Below are 17,520 nucleotides of genomic sequence, written 5' to 3'. Positions count from 1 at the left end.
AAATGATGAACAAACTTTTTATTTAAACCTTTTAATAGCAAAAGAGGGGGGGGGGGGGCAGGTCAATTCTAATATATAAAGATTTCTATAATTTTCTATTCCAGTGATGACAGGATGTGTGTAAAACTATATTAAAAAGTTTGGGGGAGGGGGGAGGGGGCATTATTTCTTTTTTTGATAATATAGTGGAGAATTTTGGAAATACAAATTCCTGAAATATCAATATATTACTTTAAACACCAGATATCTGGATTATATTTAGAACGTGTTTAGTCCGTGAATAGATCAAGCAGCTGTTCTCGGCCTAAACCGGAAATCCGGCAAATTTTCTTCCGCTTCTTCTTCGGCGGTGGTTCTTTGAGTTTACTGAGTTCCTCTACTTCCTCCTAATCAACAAAAGTAAACAGTGAGAAGTAGATGAACTAAGGAGATTAAGTTAAGCCAATTCCGACACACAGGGGATTCAATACGTTTATTAAGCTTAACGATTTCTCACTATTTGTTAAATCAGGTAACTGGGACCAAATTTCATGAACAACAAGACATGGCTGAGCGCCGCGTAGACGTGGTTCAACCACTTCTCTACAGCTTAAATCGGCGCACAAGAGGAGTGATTCAAGATCTTCTATGCGGTTCAACTACTTATCGCGATTCAAATACTTATCGCTTTTTATTAAATCAGGTACCAGGGTCCATAAAAATGAAGATAAACGAGAAAAACCATGTCAAAAATCATGTATTACATTCTTCCGAGGCCTTAACCTTTCATCTAGATGTGCTTAGGAATATATTGAGAAAACAATAATGGTAAAAGGACTAAACGCAACAGAAAGGGATGCTTTGATCTTAAAGTGCAATAAATAGCTAATTATCCGATAGATGGAATCACAATAGTTCCTTTTAAAAAGATTTTAGTAATTCTCCAAATAAAGGTGAGTTAAAATTACATTGACATTCCCTTTAAACATATATTCCCTACTCCGCCCCTACCTTGGCTACTCCGGCGTGTTCCCATTTATTTATGGAGAAGTCCCAGGAGGAGGACAGGATCTCTGGGTAGTAGGGATGCCAGGACACATCACGGACACATGCACGGTGCCCAGACAAGGTCTTAACAATACAGTTTATCAATTAATCAATCAATCAATTAATCAATCAATCAATCAATCAACAACCCAACCAACAAAACAATAACTGTTAATGAATCTAGGGATGCCAGGGCACACCACAGTTCCCAAATAAGGTCTTCAAAATAACAACAAACAACCAAACAACCAAAAAACCAAACAACCAGACAAAAAAACAAACAAAAAACAATCAATCATCCAATAAATCAACCAATCAATCAATCAATCAATTCATTAACTAACCAATTAACCAACTAACTTAATCATTAAAATTTTAATTTATGTTTTGGGACCCACGAGGCTTGGACAAGGGCTTCAATAATCAATCAATCAGTCAGTCAGTTCATGTTTGGGAATTGAAACTAATAATGGCGACCCTCCAGAATACCGTTTCTAAAACTCGTTAACAATCCAATCATAATTCAATTCAGTGACATTTTAATACAGTTAAAATTCAATCAATATCGTACTAACAAATTTAATTTAATCTAATTCACGAACACATCGATCAAACACGACAAGGTTATTGTTAGTAAAATTGTGTTACTATCTTTACCTGAACTATCTCTCCTGTTAAAACATCATAAATCACAACTCTACCAGAAGCACATCCAGTATAGATATACCGCTGTCCTGAAATTATTTGTGATCTCATTGGGAATCGCGTTCTCTGTCTTCTTCCTGATGTGTAATTTGTTCTTAAATGGACTATATACGTAATTTCAAGTGACCCTCCCAGCAAAGATGGCAATGCCCTATTTACAATTCTGGTTTCTCTGCAAAAGAGACTGCAACAGAGACAAGCGATGGACAAATTCACAGAAATGAACACTTATCCGAGTGAGTAAAACGACATTTATCTTCCACATTTTTGATAAGACACTGTTGTGAATCGGACATTACCATCTTCGCATGAAGGGCTACTTGAAATAAATTTATTTCGGACTTCAATTCGTCTTTTGCCACGGCTCATTCCTATATAGCCAGTTTCACAGACCNAGCAAACTGTTAAAATTACGGAACCTTTTTACTACCCCCTATTTCTATCATCAATAGTTAATTTATTCTTATTCTAAGAATGTGATTTGAAAGCTCCCCCAACTCTGCAGGACCTGGTCTTTATATCGAGTCAAGTCAGATTTTTGAAAAGAGCGCAGCGACTAGGATGGGTGTGCCAATCGCAGTGGCTGAGGTAGGTGGGCCGAGCGCTTAGCACTGACTGTATTGTGCAGAGAACTTTATATTGTTAAATGTGTACCTGTACTGTGCTCTGGGGAGAAATGACAGCGTATCAGGGTTTGAAGAACTGAGTGTCCAGTATAACTCATAATACTGGAATCTCCTTTAAGCCTGGCTAACCCACCCTGAGCAATTTTAATCAATTTCAAACAATTCCAAACAATATCAAACAATATCAAACAATAACAAACAATCACCAACAATAACAAACAACAGTAACAAATGATGGCAAGTAATTGTATTAAACTATTTTAAAATTGAACCTCATGAATAGTGCTTTAGAATTCAATTAAACATTTGGTTTTTGGCAACGCGATTTGAATAATTAACTTTAAATAAATCAAAAGGTGAACGTAATAATATATTTTTTTTGAGGTATTTGACCTTCCCGCAATTCCAAATATTCTTGGCCCAGTGTTCTAAATCGTTCTCTTATTAAATTGTTGAATTTATTTTGACTCGTAAAATTTTGTTAGAATCGTTAAAAATCTAATTTATGGATTGTAAACGCTTACCTGAATATATTCTCCATTCTTTATGAATTGAGAATACAGTTCCTTACCTTCTCTCCTACCTGAACTTATCTTCTCTCCTACCTTCTCCTACCTTCTCTCCTACCTTCTCCTACCTACTCACCTACCTAAGTCTAGCTTCTCCAACCCTCTCTCATACCCGAGCCTACCTTCTCTCCTGAGATGAAAACTTTAGAATGGGATATCCTTAATCCCGATCTGTTATTTAATCTGGAGATTAAGTTCATGAGGAGTATAAGCAATATTTAATCTGGAGATTAAGAAAAAGAGTGGATTAAGCATTAATCCTGATATCCACCATTCTAAAGTTTTCAGCTCTGAACTAACTAATCTTCTCACCTACCTTCTCCTACCTTCTCTGCAACCTAAACTTACCTTCTCTCCTACCTGAGCCTACTTTCTCTCCTACCTGAACTTACCTTCTCTCCTACCTGAACCTACCTTCTCCTACCCTCTCCACTTTCCTCGCCTGATCACATATCCTCACCATTCCTTACTTTCTCCTAAGTGTTTATGTGATGGCCTTTCATGTTTTAATACATCATGTACCATGTGTTGAACGATCTGATGTTTCAGATCTGGAAGTCAGGCTTTGGACTAGGACAGGTTAGTGCTACCACACTTACAAATAGAAGATAACATTGTTTATATTTTTACCTTTGGTCTCTCCCATCTATAATCCCACTGCATGTTCTTACTAAAATAATATAAAAGTAAAAACTCGCTTTTCCTTCTAAAATTAGTGTTCGTGAAAAATAAAACGAGTACATGATAAATGACAAAATATTTCTTTTCAATGATTAAGCTCCAAAATAATGTGCTACCGAACTGCAGATTTGCATTGAATTGAAAAAAAGGACCAATTTGAATACAGTTAACCAATTTCTAAATCTTTAAACACTAAATCTTAAAAGTGATAAATAAACTTTTTCTTCCTTATTTTCAAATCTTTTTTTTTAAATGGTCGCCTCTTTTTTTTAGCTATCGATCCTTTTATTTAACAATAAGGAGGAACTCTTGTAAAGAATCACTCCTTTAAAATAATATTTAAAATAAACTCATTTTTCCCCCAAAAAAATCCCTCATTCATTAAAAAAAATCATAAAAATGTTGGGCTAACATTGATAAAAGACTGGCATAAAAAAATGTTAACTGGGTGGGGGATAATTTTTAAAGAAAATAAATACCCCTGTTAACTAACCTGACAGCTCGTCTTCCCTCCTCCACATCAGATTCTCTAGAGAACTTCCTGATATCCCACAGTTTAATACTCTACAAATATACATGTACTTATACTTCCTGATATCCCGCAGTTTAATACTCTACAAATATACATGTACTTATACTTCCTGATATACCACAGTTTCATACTCTACAAATATACATGTACTTATACTTCCTGATATCCCGCAGTTTAATACTCTACAAATATTCATGTACTTATACTTCCTGATATCCCACAGTTTAATACTCTACAAATATGCATGTAATTATACTTCCTGATATCCCACAGTTTAATACTCTACAAATATGCATGTATGTATACTTCCTGATATCCCGCAGTTTAATACTCTACAAATATTCATGTACTTATACTTCCTGATATACCACAGTTTCATACTCTACAAATCAATTATATAATAAAACTCTTTGCTCATATATATATATATTTGAATATATGTTAGCTATAGCCGGCAAAACGGCAGGACCAATTGGCTGAATTTCTTTGAGAGAACCCAAAGGTGCCAGGGGGATAAATAGGCTAAAAACAAACAAAAAATTTAATTCCACGGACAATGACGAGCACTTCAGCTAGTTCATAATAAGATAATATGATAATCTAATCAGGAAAAAAATGTAATAAAGGAAATTCTTAAACGAGATGAAATAATCTTGATGTATTCTTTAACGAAAAGGCCACAGGGACTCGAGATGGGAAATATTACATAGGCAAAATTATCCAGAGGAGCTCAGTAGAAATACTCGTGAAAGTTTTAACAAAATTGTTGAGATAGGTGTAAATGATGAATGACCTGATCTTTGCTGTTTGTAATTATATATCTACCATCTCCTCTAGGATCAACATAAGCTATACCGTCCCTAAATAATGGACAAATTATCAAATCAACTCAAACCAATCAATCAATCAATCAGTCAGGGGTGTACATTTTTAAGAATTACCACCTGGGGGTAATGATTTTTTTTAATCTAGGGGGAAAAATGATAAATTTCACATGAAAAGGCAAATTTTTTCATACTTTTTCATACTTTTCCATACTTTTTAATTTTTATCCAAACATTTATTTATTTTCCCTAATTCAGCAAATTTAAAAACATTCCTAACTTCTTTCTTTATCAAAAATCAGCAATCTCTAACGTCTTCGTTTTCTTTACTGCCCATCAATTCAACATAATTCAAAAATAATTTTCCCTTCACTCAAATCTACACAGATCTTTTTTTCTATGAGTATATAGAATTATTTTCAGGATTTTCTTTTGCTGAAATGAAAAACTACATTTAAAGATGGGGAAAATGAAGAGGGGTGATTTTGTAAAATATAAACCCTTTATTATACATTTGGCATCATTAATCCATTCTTTATTTATTCTTTAACTATAAACTACCAACCAAGAAATCAACCTTTACTTTATAAAAATAATGGTGGATAAAAAATGCTTAATGTTACCTGTGACCAGCAAGAGTACCAACTGGCTGAGGATTGGATTCTCGTAAAGATCTCCGATCCCAAACCTTGACAAATTAAATACTACATTAACTTCACAAGACTTAACAAATAACTCAGAGACAGGAACTTATGAATAGAAACGAGAACTGAAAACTGGGTATTATAAGTTTAAATCAAGTCCAAGGAATCCAAAAGTCAAAAAGTTCATATCAAATATACAAAAAAAATCTCCACGAAACAGGGAAGGTCGTTGTGCGGAAAATACTCAAAGAGGAAAGAAGTAGATTTTAAAGACCTATTCTATCTTAATGTAAAATTAAGTTTCGCACAAAACCGGATCCGCATCAAAATGGATTAACGCCTAAATTTTAAGTTCTGACGGGCAGATAAGCAGAAGCAGTTGAACGAAGTCGTAGCAAGTAAAAATACTCGTCTGTTTTAATAAATCACTATTTCACAGCTAATTATTTTGTGCTTTGCAGCATGTTGATGCCCAGCCTGATGGAAAAATTTTTCTAACATTTCTTAATATTTATTTAAATATTCATGTAAAAAGAAAATATTTACCCTGCAAAGTCCGTCATCACCTCCTGAAATAAATAGTTAATCATACAAAGTTATGTTGAAGTGAATTAAAGATTTAAATCTATATATTTTTCTAGACCAATCATTACCGCTCCAAATGTTCACTTAGTATAAATATTTTTTTCGCTGAATTATGGGAAATAATAAAAAAGAGTGACAAATCTTGCTTAGTGTCTGATATTTGTGTACCTCCAGATTATTAAAAAATTATTATCATTATTATTATTTCTATAATTATCATTATTTATAACTATATAATAAAACATGACATCCGAAATTTTATTTTTTCAATTTTTTAAAAATATTTTAACAAAAATTCAAATTTTTTTACACGGGCAACGCCGGGCCCTTCAGCTAGTCATCTCTAATAATAATAATTATAAGATGTGAAAGGGAACCCGACATGGAATCTACATAATAAAACAAGACATTCATATATATCTTTACTATAGCCGACCAAATTTCAAGTTTTTTTCCACGGGCAACGTCCTTCAGCTTGTCATTAATCATATTGCCATAATTTTTATGAATACTTTTTTAACTATCTTTATAAGTCCGTATCCCGAAATAAAAGAAACTCTAATATGAAACCTGAAGCTAGAATCTGCGTAGTTTCATCAACAAAACAAACTGCGTTCACATCACTATCATGCGCTTGTATAGTCATTCTCTAAATAATACAATCAATCAAGCATCAATTAATCATCACTCAATCAATCAACTCTCAATTAATCAGCAATCAATCAATCAATCGTCAATCAATCAATCAATCAATCGTCAATCAATCAATCAATCAATCGTCAATCAATCATCCTTCAATCAAAATAAAATTAAAGATTATATTCACCAGAAAATGTATCACCATAAAAATATTTGTTCTCCCATTATTTAAACGAGAAATCACAATTGAAAATTATCAATTTTGAGAAAGGAAAACAATGATATCTTAGTACTTTTTGCTTAGCACCATGCATGAGTTTTGCAATTTCTAATTGGCCCTGGTTTAAGAAAGACATTTAATTTATGCTGCAAGAATTTGGATAAGAAGATGCCATTATGTCTGACCTACTGTCGTTTGAGATATTGATTATTTTGACAATTGTTCATGTTACCAACATACAAATGTAGCAATTTGAATAACTAGAAATTCAAGGCGCTTCGCGCCCTTCTTTCTAGCCTTAGAGGGCGCTTCGCGCCCATCTTCTAAATTAGTTGTGAACATGTTCTCTTTGTGTACATCGTAAAACAAAACAAAAATAATTCGCGGATTTTCAAAATTTTTAAAAATTTAATGACGATTGAATTTTGATGGAGAAAAATATTTGAAATTTTGATGATTCATAAACCTTCCCTGAAGTCCCTAGATGTCCCACAAAAAATTTGGGCCCGATCGGTTCAGCCGTTTTGACGTTTATAGGATACAAACAGACAAACAGATAGACAGACAAGCCAAATTTATATTTAGAAGATTACATCATAAGGGCCACTGAAAGTAGAAAGGACTTCAATTGAATCACTTTTTTTTTCATAAAATAGTGACATAAAACATTTAAATGCAAATAAAAAAATATGTTGAAATGAAACAAAAATCTAGAAAGCAAAACCAAACCGAAAAATTGTCATTATAAACAAAAGTGAAAATATCTCTAGTTCCTAAGACGTTAGTTCAAGTGACTAACCACCAAATCAATTAACTTGCAGACATGTTAAAAGTGCAGATTTTCAACAAAGAACGATGATGAAGTATAAACATGAGAGTTCACTTGCATATGGCATACAGTTTAAATTAGTCTGAGTTTTAATTTACAATTTTTAAGTTCACTTAATGTATATATACCACAATTTATGTAATGTGAATGTCGTCTTCCTTAAACCAGGGCCCATTTCTTGAAAACGACTCAACACCACCACCTCCTCCTTCTCCTCACCTGCGAATGTGACTCTCTGTCATACAAGTAAAGACATCCATCGTTAGCTCCTCCCAACAGTTCTGATGAATCTTGGCTGAATCTCACAGAGAATATACAGAACTAGAATAATCAGATCTTAGTTTAGGAATCTTGGCTGAATCTCACAGAGAATATACAGAACTAGAATAATCAGATCTTAGTTTATGAATCTTGGCTGAATCTCACAGAGAATATACAGAACTAGAAAAATCAAATCTATGTTTTGGACAACGTAAAACAATCTAAATATCAAGTTTCATTAACCCTATCTCCCCTAAACTAGCTTAGAAATATGTACACTCTGTAAAAAGTATATACCCTCTGTAAAAACTGTATAACCCCGTAAAAGTATATACCCCCTGTAAAAGTATATACCCCCTGTATTAAAAATGAAAAGATTGTCTGACCTGATTGTGTGTAGGTGGATCTAAACACAGAGGAATCTGTTCAACAGAATATCCATCCTCAGAATAGTTATCACCAAGGATGTGAACCTAAATATTTCATACAGTTTTCTTTACATCAAAAATCAAAATGATCACATCACATTGATCACCATCGTATCAAATAAAAATGATCACATCACAACCCAATGATCACGTTGCAATGATTACATCAAAATGATCACATCATTACGATCACTTGACTTGACATGACAATAATCACACACCAATGATCCCGTCACAATTACCAAATCACAATAAGCTCATCACAATGGTATTGATCACATCAAAATAATCACCTGACAATGATTATATCACATGTTCTCATTACATCAGTGAGAGTAAATAATAATTAAATTAAATAAATGGTCGTGGTAGATCCTTAATGTGGAATCCCCAGACCGTCATCGGGCCTTAATACAAGAGAGGCGGGGGGGAAATGCGTTGCCAAAGAGGAAAAGGGACAAGAATGGTGGGTTGAAGTGAACCTGAGGTAGAGGGGAGGGGGGTTGTAGTNGGGTATGGGGGTAAGTAGTGAAAGAGAAGAGTTGGGGTGATGTCATGATTGGGAAAAATGAGGAGAAGAAGCGGGGTCCCGAGGAGGAGAATTTACCTGATAAAGATAATCGTTCCATGAAGAGTAAACAAGATGAGTTCCTGTTGGGTTCAGTGCGACATCTAGAATACTCCACCCTACATCACGGGCCTAGATAATCAATCAATCAAACCTTCAGTTTTTCAGACTTTTAATAAATCATTTAACTCTTCAGTTTATCAGACTTTTTACCAAATCATTGAACCCTTCAGTTTATCAGTCATTTACCAAAACATTTAACTCTTCGGTTTTCAGTCTTTCAACAAATCATTTAACCCTTCAGTTTATCAGTCATTTACCAAATCATTCAACCCTTCAGTTTATCAGACTTTTACCAAGTCATTTAACCCTTCAGTTTATAATGACTCGTTAAATTAAGCAGTAAATCATTAAACTAATCTTAAAACCATCAGATAGTTAGTCAAGTGTTCAGTTAAATAACCCCTAAGTCAATCAGTTAATTACCCTCCCAGGTAATCCAGTTAAGAAATCAATCAAGCCTCAGTAAATTCGCCAATAAAACCCTTCAGCTAATCAGTTGGTCAAACAGTCAGTTAAATAACCTTTTAGTTTATCAGTTTATTTACCCTCCAGTTAATCCAGTTTATAAATCAATCAAGAATTCACTGAACAAATCAATATTGATTTCAATTTATAAATCAATTAAAACTTCACTACCCTTTAGGCAAGGAGTATGAAATAGAAGGGAGATATAACTGAAGCGGCCCGCCCTACCATATGATTATATATGCTTTGCAGACGGCACTCCATTTGAATAAGAAATATCTGACTGATGTACAATAACCGCGTATACAATAACCTATTCTGAATATTTGTTATACAAATGGAGTACCCGTCTGCAAAGCATGTATGATCAATGATCATATGGTAGGGCAGGCCGCGTCAGTTGTATCTCCCTACTATTCCATACTCCTTGCCTTTAGGCCGCGTCAGTTGTATCTCCCTACTATTCCATACTCCTTGCCTTTAGCTGATCAGTCAATCAAACTTAGCCCAGCTTGGCTGGTAATAAAACCTTCCCTATAAATGTCAATCTTCTCATCTTATAATCTAGAATACAAATTAAAACATTCCTGTAGTTCTACCAAGTTCCCAAATCAAAATTCGGTCAAGTGATTCAAATTCAAACAAACAGAGATTACTATTTATATTTATAGACATCTAAAAGATTAAGTTACCGGAATTGTTTGCAAAAGCTTAAAATTTCCTCGGCTTGTATCAAACACTCTAAGTTGTTTGTCCTAAAATTAAAAAAATTATGATTTTTCACTTTTAAATATCCTAAAAAACTGATAAAAGTTCTTACAATAGAAAAAGAAAGTAAAAGTAAAAACTAATTTCAAATCCACAAATTCTGCATAAAAATGTAATTTTATTAAGTAATGTTAAACATATTTTTAGGAATGGACAAAACACGGCAAATGTGCCTTCAAGTCTTCACTCTACATATATATATATAAATAAGGGATAATGTGCTTAAGACGATTTCTAAAGTAGAGTTCACATTAGAACACTTCGCGCGGCAAAGCTGAAAAATTAGCTTAATGTAAATCTGCAACTTTGATTTATCAAAAGTTTCTCTTTTAAGAAATAATATAACCTGGCATGCACTAAGAAATATATCCCCTTCTCTTCCATGAACTCCACAGAAAACTTTATTCCTAGAAATATTAATATATTTATTCAAGAAAACATTATTCCTAAAAATATCAATATATTTATTCAGGAAAACTTTATTCCTAAAAATATCAATATATTTATTCAAGAAAACATTATTCCTAAAAATATCAATATATTTATTCAAGAAAACTTTATTCCTAAAAATATCAATATATTTATTAAGGAAAACTTTATTCCTAAAAATATCAATATATTAATTCAGGAAAACTTTATTCCTAGAAATGTCAATATATTAATTTAGGAAAACTTGATTTCTAAAAAGTCAAGAAAAGTGAAGAAAAGTGAATAACGAGTCAGCGGAATGCGAAAAAAAATCCCGATAGCTGTTGTACAATGAGACCATTAACGTTACATGTAATATGTATTCTAAGGTCATCAGATTTGTTAAAAGTAACAAAATTGCCATTTATACGAATGTTAATGTTTGTGAAAAGGGATTGTCAATATTCTGCTAAAGCAGTAAACCCCACACCTGCCAATAAAGAAAAATTGGAACCAACAGCTTTTGCTCACTGAGTAATCAGACTACTGCTTAGGACAGGTTAAATTTTTTAAAGAAGAATAACACGCTAAGCATGCTCTCTCATCGCTTTAAAACACGGGGAGTGTGTGTGTCTCTTGCCATGCATTGTCAGAGGTCTGCCATGAGGATTAAGTAATCAAGTATCCAATGTCAGGATAGTAAAGCAGGATTGTGGTATTTGATTTTAAGTCCATTGAAGGCACTGTTCCCCCGTCTGTATATATTTAAATATCGAGAAGAACTCCAAAACATTAAGCCCACAGGATGTTTCAATCTGAATCACCCTTTCTATATTTTTTTGCTTGTTTTCAGTTTGAGGAGAGCAGTGACCTTAATATAGACTTTTATATCTAATTCAGCGCTCCAGCGCACTCTCTCCAGGCTAGAGAACTTAAGCTAACATTCCTCTGCGATGGTCGGATCCATACAGATTGAGAGATTATGTAAATTACCCTAATGTTAGCTAGATTGAGGCTTAGAAGAGTCGCAACTAACCCAAAACAGGGGAAACTATCTGAAAACTTACTTAAAAGCGGCAACTTTAGTCTCTGTATCAGGAAGAAGCGTAGAATTCAGTCTTTTTACACTCTAAAAAATATTAGCATTTAAAAAAAATAATGTTAAAAATTTAAATTGTATTGTACTTTAAAAGACTAGGCTATTAGGGCGCCCATCTTCTATTTCAATTGTGAACATGTTTTCTTTGTGTACACGTTTATTGGATACAAAGAAACAGACAGACAAGCAAAGTATATATATATAGAGAGATTAAAGAGACTATGGAAAAAAGTTTTCAAAATTTTCAGTGAAGTCGTCATATCAAAAGACAAAAAGAAACGTTTTAAATAGGTCATTACAAACAGTCCAATATTTTTAAGGGTGTGAAGAGTTCAAACCTGTGGTTTACGAATCCCAAGAGCTCGATCTTGTAGGAACTTGTGAATATTACAGTCTATTCAAATACATGGGTTACTTTATATATCATATGAAAATGGAATGACGACTGACTAAAACAAATATTTTGCGTTAAAAGTTAAATTTTTTAAAATTAATTTTATTCTTTTCGTCGTAAACCCGGATCAACGTCAAAATGAAATGAATCCTAAGCTCTACTCATAAAATGTCAACACACCATGAGCCTCTAGTTTCTTGTTGACTTTAATCATACTTGACTTCAGAGCTTGGTGCTTTGTTTTTCCAACCAAAAGTAACGAACTTCGTAAGCGACCCTCCATTTAATGAAAAGATGTTCGATTCACAACGGTAACCTTTAAACTTTGCTAACAAATAAAAAGGTTATAAAATCGTTTTATAGCTTCGAAAGTGTTTAATTCGGACAAATTTCCTACATTTTGTTTCTGCTGCAGCCGAAATCCCAATATCACTAAATCATCTTTATATAGAAACCACAATTACAAATAAGGTTTGACTGTTGTCGTTGTTAATCGGATAAAGCACTCTTTAAAAAAACTCCCTAGAAATTATATCTATAGTCCCTTTAAAGTAACTAATATTAAATTCAAAAAAGAAGTAATTTAAAAAAATGTTTTATACTGTGTTCTTACAAAACAATGGAACAAACGAATAAGTAGAAGTAAAATTTGTGAGAAACCTTTTAGTGTTCTAAATATGATTCTAAATAAGTTTTTAGACATTTTTCGGATTAGTTCTTATAAACATAAATTTTTAAGAAGATTTTGATAATATTTCTATAAATAAATTTTTTAGCCCATGTCCCTTTTAGCGGTTGCTCTGAAAAGCAACTGGTGACACTAATCTCATTCTGCACTATATAGGACGTATCTGAACATATCATGTATTAATAAAATATATTTTTATATGGGGAAGGTCCGGGGATGGCGGGGGGAGAAAAAGAGAGAGAGAGATTGACAGTGTTTATCAAAAAATATTGCGAGATTTTGTCAAAATTTTGTAATTGATGATGAAAATTTAATTGTGCTCAACAATTTTTTTTCTTGAACTAATGAAACTTTAATATGGAATTTGCTGTATTTAACTTTAATTCTGATCCGGTTTTAAAATATTACTACAGAATACTTTGAGAGAAAGAGTTCATGGCCCGAACTTAGATATAGATTCCTCCAAACCATTATTTTAAGATATGATAATTTTCTTTAAAGAAGTTTCATTAAAGCGAAGACAATTTCTGGACAGAGCGCTTGCGCTGCGACCATATGCTGTGGTTGTATAAAGCGATACAAATATTTAAAAAAAAAAAGAATTATACATCTAAAAACAAGCTTTTTCATCGTTTTTGATACTTTCTAATGACTTGATCCAAAATGTATTCATTTCCCCCGAAATCAGCTAATAAACTATATAAAAAAGTATTTCTGGGGGGAGGGGGTATTAATATTTTAATATAATAAAAACCAAACCAACCAGAGTGAATTTGTAAGTAATAATTTCAGAAAACAAAGAAAATTAATGTTTTTGTGTTTTTAGTTGAGAGGGGGGGGGGGGTCTACCTATACTAGAAGGATGCATGGTTGGGACTGGTCTGTACGAGTAGGGAAGCTCCCCAGAACCTGCCGAATCAGAATCGTCCGTCTCGTCAGATATACTCAAAACGTTTCTATCATCGTCTATAACATGTTTAATTAACAGTTTAACTATAAGAGAAAATTAATCTCTTCTTAATCATATTTAAAGGATTCTATGAATTTATTTTCATTCGAAAAGCTAACCGTAAATATCTTTCAGGAATAAATCATTATTTAGAAAGGAATATGTAAAAACTAAGGAAAGGTTGAATATCGGGGACATAAGTAAATTAAAAAGTTTAAAAATTAAAACTTCAGTATAGTGGAGTAATAGTTCTATAAATTTTCTGGGATGGGGGGAAATATCCAAAAACATTTCTTACCGTCGCTTGCTGCAAAAGAAATAGTGCTGGCTCCTCCTGTCAGAGCTCTAATTATGCTTCGTAAACTGGTTTCCATTGCTGCAGTTTGGATACCCTCGTTATCTTAGAGAAATTATAAATCAACAATGTGTAAAGGTCGTAAAAGTATTATGAACAAAGTTTAATTGGTTTAATCTTCTTAAGAAGAACCGAAATCCTGATCCAAATATGTTCACTAAACACGCCTAGATGCTTTGAGTCTAATAAGATTGATTCACTGATCACGATTCTTGGACCCTGATTCGGAGATGATCCCTGCATTTACTCAGATCAAGCTCAGAACAAAGCTGAATCCGACTCAGGTTAAAGACGATTTATATTTCCTAGAGAAACCAGTACCCCTCTACTTCTTAGTTCACGCGTCTAATCTGAAAAAATGAACCCCTAGCGTGTCCTAACTATGAAGTACAGTTTGTCTGTTTACCTAGGCGCGCAACCGCCCACCTTTTATCACCCCAACCTAAACCCTTAACTTATTAAATTAAACGTTAAAATTAAGGATTTGTATTTAGGTAATTAAGGATTATTAACCAATCAAGCACTGAACGTCTCGATTGGCATTTTGGCTAAAATTGGCAGATTTATTCTCTGAATGGACAGATTATTCTCCCAAATTTGCATGTTTTTGCTCCACAAATTTTTACTAGAAAACTACCGGGTCTGTCCTAGTAAACGTTTTTTGGACCCCCCCCCCCTCCTATCAATTTTGTACATGAAGAAATTAGTATTTATTTATCATTATTTAGGATAGGCTAGGGAGCCGAGCGCTGCGGCCACGGGTTAGGTTAGTTAAGACACTTTCTGGACCAAGCGAAGCGGCTAGGACAGGCTAGGGGGCCGAGTGCTACGGCCACGGGTTAGGTTAAGTTAAGACACTTTCTGTAAGATCCATGTACAAAATTGATAGGAGGGGGGCCTGGGGGGGGGTCCAAAAATCGTTCTCTAGGAATATACCAAACTACCAGAACATTTATTAATTATATTACCGTCATCTGAAGACTCTGAAGAAGATTGAGTATTCCTGCTTGTTGTTTCTTCAAGGCGGGGAATATCTTCCTGTTCTGTGAGTTTAGTATTTACTTGGGACATTACTTAAACTATTCCATTTAACATTTCTATTTCTGATATATAAACTAATCAAATATCAGTTCTGTCATGTTTGGTCTTTACAAATGTTAGAGGTTGAAAAGTACGTTAATGGGTAGTACTTAAAGCAACCACTAGAAGCCTTAATGTACGCAACAAACTGGCCTGAATGTCTTGAAAGTGCGTACTTTTTGATCTTTTGCAATTACGCTTATTTTGTAAGATTAAATTGATACGGGGCATTCGAGCGGGAAATTATGAAATAAAAGACGACATTAATTATTATCATTAATTTGTACCCATAAATAGTATATAGTAACAGCAAATGTAAATGGATTAGGTGATAAAAGCAAAAGAAATCAATTCTTTGATCATATCTCTAAAAGTAAACCTGATATTTTATGCCTGACTGACACTAGATTTAGTGAACAAATTCATACTCTTATCAAAAATGAAATCAATTATTTTTGTCATTTCAACAGTCTTACTTCTAACTCTAGGGGAGTTGCAATTTTAATTAATAAAAAATGCTGTATAAAGGTGAATGTCGACACTAGTGATAATGAGGGTAACCTTTTATGGCTCAAATGTGAATTTGATAGTCAAGTTTTTTTACTAGGTGTACTGTATGGACCTAATGAAGACAGTCCCGAATTTTATGAGCAAATTTTTGATCATTATCAGAATTCAGGAATTACTAACTGTATATTAACCGGAGACTTTAATGTGACTCTTAATCATGATGTTGATAATTATGGATATATAGGCCCAAGGAATCCTAGGGCAAGAAGAGCTCTGAATAATTTAATTGAAAATTACGGTTTTATTGATGCGTTCAGGACGCTGAACCCGAATAAAAAACTTTTTACTTGGGTTCGCAAAGGGGGACCTCAAAGGGCAAGACTTGACATGTTTCTCTTAACTGAATCGATGCGACCCTTTATTCATACTCAGTCTGTATTTCCTGCATTCATGTCTGATCATTCTCCAATTGTTCTTAAAATAGACTTCTCACAATTTACACGTGGGAAGGGAGTATGGAAGCATAATTCGGAGCTCTTAAAAGATGTAGACTATTTAAATACTATTAATTATACAATTAAGAAATGCTTTGCCAAGTATGTAATCCATCCGTCCCATGATAATTTTTTTCAAAATGCTTCTGATGATGACTTTTTGCAGTTTATGAACTTAGACATATCAGAGATAGAGCAAATGGAATTTAATGTTGACCCTCATATACTGTTAGATATGATCTTAAATGATATCAGAAATGAAACAATTACATATAGTGCAGCAAAAAGACGTTTTAACAGAACAATTGAGATTGATCTTCTAAACAAACTTCAACTTATTCAAAATAAAATTACTTCTGGCGAAACATACCCAACCATTTTTGATGAGCTTGAACTTGCTGAGAGACAATATAGTGAGTTTAGAGAACTTCATAATAGATCTAGTTATTTTAACAGTAGACTTTTAAGCAAAATCGAGGGTGAAAAGCCTACTAAGTACTTTCTCAATATTGAAAAAAATCTTTCGTCACAGAAGTACATTTCAGTACTCACTGTTAAAGATGCAGAGGGAAGGGAAATGAATATTAACAGTCAGACTGCAATTGAACAAGAGATCCAGAAATATTATAAAGATCTTTATAGTAACAAAGATGAGCATATTTCATTGGAAATTAATGAATTTTTAAATAATGAACATATACGCCCAAATTTAACTGATGAGCAGATCTATAATCTAGAGCAGGACATTACTTTACAGGAACTTACAGATGCTCTCAAAAAAACTAAAAATGGGTCCACTCCTGGTTTCTCTGGCTTCACTTATGCCTTTTATAAATGCTTTTGGAGATATTTGGGGAGAACTATACTAAATGCCATGAAATATAGCTTTATAATTAACAAATTGCCAAGTTCCCAGACCATAGGAATTATCTCTCTTTTACCCAAAGGTGAAAAGCCTAAACAGTTTTTGGAAAATTGGAGACCGATCACACTCCAGAACAGCATATATAAACTTATAAGCTCAGTTATTGCTAACAGGATTAATTTTGTCTTACCAACAATAATTCATAGTGATCAGTCTGGTTTTGTAAATGGGAGATACATAGGGGA

At 33.4% G+C, this 17,520-nt stretch overlaps 1 protein-coding gene across 2 annotated transcripts; it reads right to left on the bottom strand.

Moving 5' to 3' along the window:
- Nucleotides 1-39: 39 nt before the first annotated feature.
- On the bottom strand, nucleotides 40-15,580 carry LOC111712230 (DDB1- and CUL4-associated factor 11). 2 transcript variants are annotated; one of them, XM_023486794.1, is made up of 22 exons: nucleotides 15,295-15,384; nucleotides 14,632-14,676; nucleotides 14,270-14,371; nucleotides 13,872-13,988; nucleotides 13,120-13,185; nucleotides 12,279-12,334; nucleotides 11,909-11,970; nucleotides 10,780-10,840; nucleotides 10,358-10,420; nucleotides 9,177-9,269; nucleotides 8,528-8,614; nucleotides 8,100-8,201; nucleotides 6,763-6,841; nucleotides 6,154-6,176; nucleotides 5,587-5,651; nucleotides 4,933-4,999; nucleotides 4,101-4,171; nucleotides 3,557-3,596; nucleotides 2,386-2,491; nucleotides 1,684-1,760; nucleotides 991-1,110; nucleotides 40-386 (listed from the first exon to the last, which is right to left on the bottom strand). In XM_023486794.1, exons 3-22 carry the CDS (start codon nucleotides 14,343-14,345, stop codon nucleotides 270-272), a joined length of 1,548 nt encoding a protein of 515 aa, XP_023342562.1. In that variant the 5' UTR covers nucleotides 14,346-14,371; nucleotides 14,632-14,676; nucleotides 15,295-15,384; the 3' UTR covers nucleotides 40-269. The 2 variants fall into 2 exon arrangements, with proteins under 2 accessions (XP_023342562.1, XP_023342561.1); XM_023486793.1 differs by lacking the exon at nucleotides 14,632-14,676 and having other exon boundaries at nucleotides 15,295-15,580.
- Nucleotides 15,581-17,520: the final 1,940 nt, after the last annotated feature.

This window comes from Eurytemora carolleeae, unplaced genomic scaffold (genome assembly GCF_000591075.1).
Source record: "Eurytemora carolleeae unplaced genomic scaffold, Eaff_2.0 scaffold1245, whole genome shotgun sequence".
Taxonomy (NCBI): Eukaryota; Metazoa; Arthropoda; class Copepoda; order Calanoida; family Temoridae; genus Eurytemora; species Eurytemora carolleeae.
Note: the sequence above shows the minus strand (reverse complement) of the source record. Positions and strands in the feature narration are given on the sequence as shown.

Excerpts from the sequence above, each read along its gene's own strand:
- LOC111712230 (XM_023486793.1), bottom strand. The coding sequence starts at position 15,397 with ATGTCCCAAGTAAATACTAAACTCACAGAACAGGAAGATATTCCCCGC. Across the intron at positions 5,652-6,153 it reads GTGATGACGGACTTTGCAGG|GTTTGGGATCGGAGATCTTT; the intron begins GTAAATATTTTC and ends TAATTTGTCAAG. Across the intron at positions 4,172-4,932 it reads TTACAAACAGCAAAGATCAG|AGTATTAAACTGTGGGATAT; the intron begins GTCATTCATCAT and ends GTATATTTGTAG.